General features: G+C 50.1%; 2 protein-coding genes across 6 annotated transcripts in view; both read left to right on the top strand.

Moving 5' to 3' along the window:
* Positions 1–108: 108 nt before the first annotated feature.
* Positions 109–9900, top strand: part of KIAA0753 (KIAA0753 ortholog) — a 54968-nt gene continuing 45176 nt past the window's right edge. The window contains exons 1-3 of one of the 5 annotated variants that reach the window (XM_045586652.1): positions 109–160; positions 5181–5343; positions 8247–8862. In XM_045586652.1, the coding sequence (XP_045442608.1) occupies positions 5248–5343; positions 8247–8862 (712 nt within the window). In that variant the 5' untranslated portion in view covers positions 109–160; positions 5181–5247. Of the gene's footprint in view, positions 161–3655; positions 4486–5180; positions 5344–8246; positions 8863–9900 lie in introns of those variants that run through there. The other 4 variants (XM_045586653.1, XM_045586651.1, XM_045586654.1 and 1 more) reach the window with 4 other exon arrangements.
* LOC118727051 (collagen alpha-1(I) chain) lies at positions 332–4408 on the top strand. Its single transcript, XM_045586650.1, has one exon. The coding sequence runs from the start codon at positions 508–510 to the stop codon at positions 3601–3603; it is 3096 nt and encodes a 1031-aa protein (XP_045442606.1). The 5' UTR covers positions 332–507; the 3' UTR covers positions 3604–4408.

Raw genomic sequence — 9900 nt, 5'->3', positions numbered from 1 at the left:
AGGTGGCTCTCGAGTCCTAACGGCTCCCAAACCGCCCTGCTCCCGTTGCCATGGGGACCCGGCGAGCGGCCGGAAACCAGGCCTCATTGCGGTCCCCCTATCCCCCAGCCCCACCCCCCAGCCTGCTTCCCAGTAGCCGCGCCTCGCCGCCTCAGGCCGGGTGGGCACCCGCGGTGTTGGGGGATCCTGGGGAGCTGCATTAGGAGTCCTGGGCCTGGGGGAGAGGAGAGCTTGACTCAGGGCAGATACTGCTGCTCGTCGCCCCCTTTGACTGTTTTCCTGCCTAGGCTTTAGGGTGGGGCCAGGGCTGAAGGGAGGGCGAGCGGGGGCACGGGGCGGGGGGCTGGGAGGAAGTCAGGCTGCGAGGTTGGATTGGCTGTGAGTGCGAGTGTGCCGCCCGGGCCAGGTGCCCAGGCCGCATCGGGGGAGATGGGAACTGCCCTCGAGCCCTGAGCCAGGCGCCGGCCGGGGCCTTGGCCGGGCTGCTGGGGGCGGGCGAGCACGGCGATGCCGGGCCGCTGTGCGGGGCCCAGCCGGCCGGGGCGCAGAGCCCGGCGGCCCAGGGGGAAGAAATGGCCTGGGGTGGCCCGGGTGCGAGGAGGAAGGCGCCGGGCGAGGGCCTCGGTGTGGGGGGCCCGCTGTGTGAGTGCGGAGGAGCCGCAGGGTTGTCGGCGGCCGTCTGGGGGCAGAGGAGCGGCGGAGACAGGCGAGGGCCCTGGGGCGAACGAGGCTTCCAGGACCCCGGGCACTGCGGGCTCCACTGAGGCCGCAGAGGCCCCCGGGGCCGTGCTGGTGAACGGGGCGGCGGGGCAGCCCCAGCTGGTGGGGCCTGCCGGGGCTGTGTGGGTGACGGGCACCGGGGACGAGGAGCAGCCAGCCCACCGGAGCCCGCGGGGCAGTGAGAGGAAGGGCCGCCCGGGATCGACGGGGCACGAGAGCATCCTGGAGCTGTGGCTGAGGGTGCAGGCCAGGAGGGCAGCCTCGGGATGTGGGGAAGGAAGCCGCGTGGAGCTCCACCCTGTGCCTGCAGGACTAGGGCCGGTGGAAAGGGGTGTGCCTGGCCGAGCTTCGTGGGTAGAGACCAGCCGCCGTGGTCTCACCGGACCGTGGGTGGAAGGACAGGTTAGGGCAGGGCCCCAGGCCTCAGGAGGACCCACAGCTGCTGGCCTAGGAGCAGGATGTGAGAGGCCCTCGGGCTTGCGTGGGCTGGGGCAGGCCGTGAGGTTGTCTCCTGCGGGTGTGCCGGGGGCTGTGGAGACAAGCTCTGGGGTTGCCCCACACCCGCTGGGGAGAGGACAGGCTATGGGGGTGCCTGGAACTGTGGAGGAGATAAGCTGTGAGGTTGCCCCAGGCCCTTGGGGAAAAGGACAGGTTATGGGGGTGCCTGGGGCCGTGGGGTGGGCTGAGGCTGTAGAGGGAGAGGTAGGCCGTGGGGTTACTCCGGGTCTGTGGGGGAGAGGGCAGCCAGGACCGGTGCCCGGCGCTCTGGTACAGGAGGCAGTCTCTGGGGATACCTTCTGGGGGCGGGGACAGGCTGTGGGGGTACCCAGAGCTGTGGAGGAAACTCCCCCTGTGGGTGCTCCTGGCGTGTGGCAGAGGAGACAAGCCCTGGAGGAGGCAGGCCCTGGGGGTGTTCCTGACCTGTGGGTGTCCAGACAGCCTGTAGGTGTGCCTTGTGCTGCTGAAGAGGAAGCCAGATGTGGCGGAGACCCGGGATTCAGGGAGAGGGGACAGGCCCTGTGGGTAGAGACGGGCTCTGCAGGTGGCCCAGGGTCCTGGGAAGTAGCCCAGACGGTGGGGGTGTCTGGTCCTGAGGGGCAGGAGGCAGGCCCCAGGGCAGCACCAGGCCTTTGGCGGGTAGGACAGGCCCCAGGAGGACCTCGGGCTTTGGGGAAGGAGGCAGGCTGTGGGGCAGTGCCAGGCCTGTGGGGAACATACCAGCCTGTGGGTGTGTCCCAGGCTGGGGTGGTGCCAGGGGCCATAGGGGAACAGACACGTTACGGGGGCATCCCAGGCCTGTGGGACAGGCCGCAGGCGCTGGGGGTGCCCCTGGCTGATGCCGTGCCAGGGGCGGTCGGGGAGGAGACATGCTGTGATGATGTTCCGAGTCTATGGGAAAGGAGGCAGCCTGCGGGGGAGCAGGAGGCTCTGGTGCCCACAGCTTTAGGGGTACCTGGCTGTGTGGACCAGGAGGCCGGCTACAGAGACGCTTTGTGTCTGTGCAGGAGGCAGGCTGCGGGCTTGTCTGAGATGGTGGGGGTGTCCGAGGCCTCGGGCGTGCCCAGGCACAGGTGTGCCCCCACGGGGGCCCCCGCAGCTCCCGGAGTGCCTGGACCTGCGAGGGTGCCTGCCGCTGTGTGGGTGTCGGGCCCTGTGTGTCCGGAGGTCAGCGCTAGAGATGTCTTGAACCTGTGGGGAGGCGCCCACACTGCCGGGACACCCCTGGCTTCTGGGGTCCCTGTGGCTTCTGAGGACCTGGCGGCTGCGAGGGAGGATGCTGGGTCCGCGGCTTTCCCCAGGTTGTGGGGAAGGGGACCGGTGGCTGACAAGGTTGCTGTAGCTCCTGAGGTGCCTGGGCTTGCAGGGGGAGAGACTGGCTCTGGGGGTGTCCCAAGATCTTGGGGAAGGGGACAGAGTGCCAGGGTTCCTGTGTCTGTTGAGGTGCCCGCTGCTCCCAGGGTGCCCTGTCCTCTGGGCGTGGAGACTGGCTCTGGAGGCTTCTCACCCTTGCCGGGAAGGAGACAGACGGCGGGGGTACCTGTGACTGTGGGGTTACCTGGGCCTGTGGAGGAGGAGACCCTCCCTGGGGGCCTCTTGGGCTTACCGGGAAGAAGACAGACAGCGGATATGCCCGTGGCTACTAAGGTCTCCATGGCTGTGGGCGTGCCCACAGCTGCTGGCGCTTCGGGGCTGGTGGTGGGTGACACTGGCGCTGGGGATGTCACCGGTGCCTGGGGAAGGAGGCTGGCACTGGAGAGGCCCGCTGCCGCCCGGGCATCGGGACCTGTGGGCAGGGAGACTGGCTGCGAAGGTGTGCCAGGCCTGTGGAGGAGGCCCACGGCAGTGGTCCCCGAGGCTGTGAGGGTGCCTCTGTCTTTGGGGGTGCTTGCGGGCGTAGGCGTTCCCGTGGCGGGGCACGTGCCTGCTGCCGTGTGGGTGTCTGGGTCTGCAGGAGAAGAAGCCACTGCTGCTGGCTCCGGCCTCACCGTGGGGACCAGACAGTCTGCACAGGGACCTGGGGCTTCAGGGGAGGAGATGGGAGGTGGCAGCATCCTGGGGCTGGCAGGGGGGAGCCAGGCAGCGGGGGTGTCTTACACCCATGGGCGTGGGACCAGGTCGTGGAGCTGCCCAGGGTCTGTGGGGGGAGAGGCAGACTGTGAGGATGTGCCGGGAGTGTCGGGGACAAGAACGACTGGGGAGGTGAATGAAGCTGTGGACGTGTCCTGGGTTTCAAGGGAGGACGTGGGCATTGGCCGCTCCCGAGATCACCCACCGCAGAGGGGGAGGAGACAGACTGGAGGAGTGTCTGGAATGAGAGTGAGGGGGGACACTTGGGGAGAAAATTGTGTGGGGGAGGACAGATTGAGGGGAGCATTCCTGTAAAAGTAGGGAACAAGTTGAGGGGTCCTGGGACTCTTTGGGAGGGAACAGTGTGGGGGAGATTTGTCCTGGGTTGTGGATGAAGTTACAGGATGTAGAGGTGTCTCAGGATGGGGGAGGGAGGAGATACTGTGTGGAGAAGTCCCACAGTATGTGGGGTAACAAATTGGGAGATTTCCTGGAGCAATTGGAAAGGGACAGATTGCAAGGAGAAAGGGGTCCCAGGACTTTGTACAGGGGAACAGTGTGTGCATGTGTGTGTGTGTGTGTGTGTGTGTGTGTGTGATCACTCGAGGTATCGGGGAACTGTGGGCATCACCTAGCTTTTTCCTGGTAGAGAAAGGATTATTAGGCCTGATGCATCTCGGGGGAAGGTGTAGACCACATAAAAGTTGCAGTCACCCTGGCCCCAATTCTCAGACTCCTTCATTGTGTGGCTCCAGCCCCTGAACTGTGGTGATACCAAGCCAGTTGGGATTCCTCGTCCATGTACCTCCTCCCATCTTCGTTTTGTATCTTGTCTCTACAGCCTTAGAAATAAGGAATCTTGGACAGCTGCCTTTATGTTCCTTCACATGTATCTGTCTTTAAGCAAGTCCAGTCTACAAATGTTGGGTTTATTCAGAAGCTTAAATTAGGGATTTTTTTTTTTTTTTAACCTGCATTTCCTAGTTGATTTACTATGGGATTCTTTGAGAGAACAAATTCTCCATTTAACACTAGTCTGTTTATGGAAAATCAGCTTAATTCAACTAATGTTGAGTTAAATTGTCTACTATGCTCAAAGCACTTATTGTGGGAAATATCAGAGAAGAGCAAGACAAGGCCCTTACCCTCAAGAAACCTTGTCTAGCTGGGAAGATGAGACATAAACCTGTGAAATAGGTAAATAACAACGTGAGACAAGTGTGTAATAAGCACATGATGAGTGCAGGGACAATGACAGGTCTATAAGGAGGCCTTCAGTGATAATGAGTAGAGCCCATAACACTTACCACAAAGCTTAACACTGTCCTATCTTTTATCTCCGCTGTGTGTGTATAGAGTGGGGGGAGACGGGAAAAGTGAAGATGTGGAGAGGTCATTCAGGTGGTTAATGGCAGATCCTGGCATAAATCTCGATATTCTTACCCTGAGGTTTACTTAGAGTCATTCAGTTATGTCCTTTTGAGCCACCTAGTAGAGTAAGTGGGACTACCTTTTGACTAGTGGTTGGGATTTATTAATGTAGAACACGTGTCCATAAAATGCCCTGCTGGGAAGTGCTTGTTGACCATAGTGGAAGTCTGTTTTTGTAGTAATATCTTATTAGAGACCCTAGAGATTGGAAATTTGGAATGAAAAGGGCTCTAGAGATTGCCATTAAAATAGTGTGTCTCCCTCTTCTCTTGGGAAAGTCTAAATTCAATGCTTTTGTAACTGGAAGGAGCTATCATATACCTATCTTCATATATCATTTGCTCTCTAGTGTGAGGTTGCTATGGACTACTAGAACATAGTTATAAGAGTATGATATTGTGTTTCACTTATTCTTTCCTTTTGAAGTCTCTTGGTCTGAAAGTAGCTTTCTTTTATTTTAGGCAACGTTTTTGGGGAAGAACTGTTGGCTGATAACTAGGCTTTCACTATTGTTCTGCGCTCTCTGACATGATGGGACCAGGCAGACCAGCTTCAACTTGTGTTAATCACGCGTCTAGTGTCCAACTAGATGGGAGGAGTGACCCCTGGAGACCTCAGACCCAGGTAGTTGTGATTTTCTTTCCCCTTCATATTTTTATTATGAAACATTTCAAGCATTAAAGTTGAAAGAAACGGTAAGAACCTCTTTTGAATCCTTCTAGTTTCAACAGTTGTAACAATTTGTCCTACCTGGTTTTCTCTCTAACTATCTCTAAAATGCAGAACCACTTCGGAGTAAGATGCAGATATGACATTTTGCTTCTAAATATTTTAGAATACTAATCCTAAAAATAATCTCTCCTATTTAACCATGATACCATTATCAAACCTAAGAAATTGACAAAAAAAAACTTCCCTAAGATTACCCAATAACCAGTCTTCATTGAACATCACCCAGTTGTTCCCAAAATGTTTTTACTTCCAACGTCGTATTACAAACACACAGCAAAGTTAAATTTCACAGTGAACATCAAGATTCCATTACTATTTCACTGTATTTTTTAATTGCATATCTTTTCTTCAGTCCATCTTTCTAGGATCCATTCATCAACCCAACTTACTTTTTGACATGTCAAAGTAAATTTCAGATACCGGTACTCTAGCTAATTCAGCATGCATAACATATACTAGAATTCATTCTTTACCATTTTTTCTTTTCATGTAAATTTTACATCTGAAATGAATATATTCATTCACGTTTGCTGAGTTTTGACAGATGTGTACACCAGTGTGACCTATGCCTCTTTCAAGATTCAGATCATGTCCACTATCCAAAAGGTTCTCTTCTGCCCTTTCCTAGTCAACCCCGCCCTTCCCTCCAGAGGCAACCACTATTCTGACTTTTTTCCACCACAGTTAGTTTTGTCAGTTTTAGAACTTCATATAAAGGGAATCCTACGCTATGTACTCTTTTGTGGAAGAATTTTTTCCACTGGGTACAATGTATTTAAGATTCATCTGTGTGTTGCATGTGTCAGTTTGTTCCTTTTTAATACTGAGTATTCCAGAGCAGGAGTGTGCCAGTTTGTTTATCCATTCTGCAACTGGTGGACACATGGGCTGCTTCTCGTTCAGGTTATTATAAATGAAGGTGTTATAGACATTCTTATACAGATTTCTTTGTAAACATGTTTTTATTCCTCTTGGGTAAATACCTAGAAGTGAAATCACTTGGTCATTGGATAGGTGTATATTTATTTTTATAACAAACCAACAGACCTTTTCCAAAGTGGTTTTACCATTTTACATTCCTACTAACAATGAATAAGAGCCCTTCAGTTTCTCCACATCTTTGCCAACAGTTGGTATTATTTTTTAAATTATAGCCAATCTGGTGGGTATGTAGAAATACCTCATTGTGGTTTACAAAGAAAAAAACCCATATTTATATGTTTTATGTAAATCCTCACCTGAGGATATTTTTTCATTGTTTCTTAGAGTGGAAGCGGGAAGAAGAGATACACAGAGAGAAACATCCATGTGAGAGAGACACATCAATTGGTCGCCTTCCTCATGTGCCCCTTCTAGGGCCAGGGATCGAGCCTGCAACCAATGTACGTGCCCTTGATCGGAATGAATCCAAGACCCTTCAGTCTGTGGGCCAGTTCTCTATCCATTGAGCCAAATTGGCTAGGGCAAGAAAAATATTTTTAATTTTGACATAATTTCAGACTTACATAAGAGTTGTAAGAACAGAACACAGAATTCCTGGATACTCTTCTCCTAGATTTCCGAAATACTAACATTTTGTTACATTTTCCCTCTCTTCTTCCTTGTCTTTTTCTCCTCCCCCCACATTATTTCTAAACTGAATAAGAGCAAGTTGCAGACATGATGCCATTTTACTAAGTAATTGTGTGTTTTCTAAAAACAAGGCCTTTTCTTATATAATCATAATACAGTGATCAAATTCACATTAAATGATATTAACATCAAAATGATACTGAAAACTATGACAATATGGAAACATGACTATGATAGGTGAAAAACAAACAACTTGTATCTATTATGATTAAAATGAATAAAGCTTAAGTCTGAATGAGAAAGTTATAAGTGGACTGTTTAGAGCAAGATGAACTTAGGTGCAGGATAAAAGATGTGGTCTAACCACCAGATGAAAAGTCTCAGGAAGACCTGAAGAGATACTGTCAAATGGCTTAGGTCCTGTGTGGTGGGTGGCGTGGCTGGGAGCAGTTTTGGGAAATGCTCATGATGGATTTTATTGGTCACTTGCTGGAACCTGATATTTTGAAACAGGACAAAAGTCCAGAATTGGAGAGTTGAAGAACTTACTGATGGTTTCTTGAAACTTTCTGGGTTGGCATTTAGAAGCATACATACCATTGATGTATTAGTAACAGGGTGTGGGGAAGCACAGGACTTGATTGGAAAGTCTGTAAGGAGGATTCTCCAAACGGTCAAGGGCCTCTAGGGGGACCTTGCCTTAAAGCAACAGCCTCTGCCTTGACTTTTCCAAACAAGTCCGAGCCCCTGGGTGTTTTACTGGGATCTCTATGTTTAGTCTTTAGACATGACCTTATAGAAGCATGTGTTTTCTTTAAGATACATTGCTGATTGTATCTAGAGGTTAATTTCAGTTCAAGATGTTGTTACAATAAAAGCCTAAGGAGGCAAGCAAACAAGGCAGTCTGATGCCTCTTTCCAGGCAGCCCCTTACCCCTCTTTTTCCAGAAATGGGTGCCAGAGTAATCATTCATCTGTTGCTCAGGGTCTGCTGGTGAGTCCCTGTAACAGAAGGATAATACTGTGGGTCTGAGTGAATGGAGGGTAGAACCAGGGATAAGTGACGAATTCAGAGTGTAAGAGAGTGGACAATTCAATCATTATAAAATAAAAATACCTCTTAGCACTAATGTGTAAAATCTTAAAAACTTGGTTTTGGACAAATACTAACTATGTAACATATTATTTTTCTAATGTCTGCTTACTTTTATTTTGTTTTAAAGAACCAGCTGCAATTTAATACGAATGTTCCTACACAGTCAAGCAACTTAGCAATCCGGTATTCTTACCCACATGCAATTAAAATAGAAAAACTGAAGCACTCCCACACTGAGTCAGACCACTATAAAGATTTGGATTTTGGAGATGGTCCTGATCTAAGCAGGTCTGTTTCATTTTCTGTCGTATCAGAAGAGAGACTTAGCTATGCTGTCCACCTTGCCAAAAGAGATATTAAACGAAGACACTTTGAAGAACATGTAAAAAAATACCATCTCACAAGTCAATCCCAAATCTCTCAGAAATGTGGATGCACCAAGCATACGAAATCTGACCTTGGGGTGGAAAGGAAGGAAATGAAAGAAGCTTTTCATTGCCGCCACCAGCCACCCAAAGTAGAAATTTCCAGCTCAGGTGCCAAGGTATACGTATACACATCTCATGCAGGACAGTCAGATTTGACCATGCCAAATTCGCCACCCACCCATGACCCAGGACTGCGGCCTCATGGCAGGACAGGTGACCACAAAAGCCTATGCGAACACAGAAGCCTGCTAGAAGTTCAGCGACTCCAGAAAATATTGAACAATTGTATCCATAAAATCGAAGAAGTAACAAAAGGTGAGAAAAATTGGTGAGAGTGGAAATAGTTCATATACATTCTTTTGCGACCCCCACCGCCCATCAAACTCCATTCCCACCTCCTGTCACTAGAGCAAGCACTCATGACCAGACAGGTGGACTTTGAGTTTGACCAGTGTCTTTTTTCTGAAGAGTTTTTCCTGTCCTAGCCCCTCCCTCCATCAGAGTCAGGTGACACAGCTCCTTTCCTGATTCTGCACTTGGTCATCGACTGACCAAAGGCCCAACCTTAGGTGTTCTGGCACCAGATTGCACATCATCCTATAATAGTTTGCTTCTTTAACCAGAAGTCCTTCTGACAAAATTATTTTTAATTTGTTCAAAAAGGAACATAGTGTATGTACATTTTCAATGAAAATGTTTCAATTTAGAGAACATTTAGATGAGTACATAGCAGTGACAACGGAAATGGTGGATATATAAGTAAATATCTGACCGCAGGGTAGAAAGGAAGGTGTCTGTTTGCTATAGTTTCTTTAGTGTTCTCATGTCCTTGTTTCCGTGGGGAGTAGAGCATTGATGCTATTTGGAAAATTGAGAGTTACATAGCTAACAAGTAGGGAATCCTGCTCAGGCTGCAAAGAGTTGAGCATCACATGGACTCCTGTGCTGGGATAGTACCTAGCCTGTGATAATCTTTGGCATTTAACTTAATGTATATGCACTGATGTACATATACGTGTGATGTATATAGGCTTATGTACACATATGTGTAATTTATATACAGTGATATATGTATACGCGTAATGTATATATGCTGGTGTACATATACATGCAATGTATATATGCTTATGTACATATATGTGTGTGACATGAGGAATTTAAGGTGCCTTACAGAAATGCCTGTGGTTGAACAAGCTAGAACGCACATGTAAATGATATTGTGATATAGGAAAAATTAGGGTTTGTTAGGGATGGGTTACAGATTTGTTTCTGAGTTCCTAGCAGCCAGCTAAGGAAAATGTGATCAGTTGCAGAATTTACAAAGTCTAAAACAGAAAAAATAATTGTGTAAGG

The sequence above is a fragment of the Pipistrellus kuhlii genome, unplaced genomic scaffold, assembly GCF_014108245.1.
Source record: "Pipistrellus kuhlii isolate mPipKuh1 unplaced genomic scaffold, mPipKuh1.p scaffold_m20_p_23, whole genome shotgun sequence".
NCBI lineage: Eukaryota > Metazoa > Chordata > Mammalia > Chiroptera > Vespertilionidae > Pipistrellus > Pipistrellus kuhlii.
The sequence above is the reverse complement of the archived record's forward strand: the minus strand, read 5'-3'. Positions and strand labels throughout refer to the sequence as shown.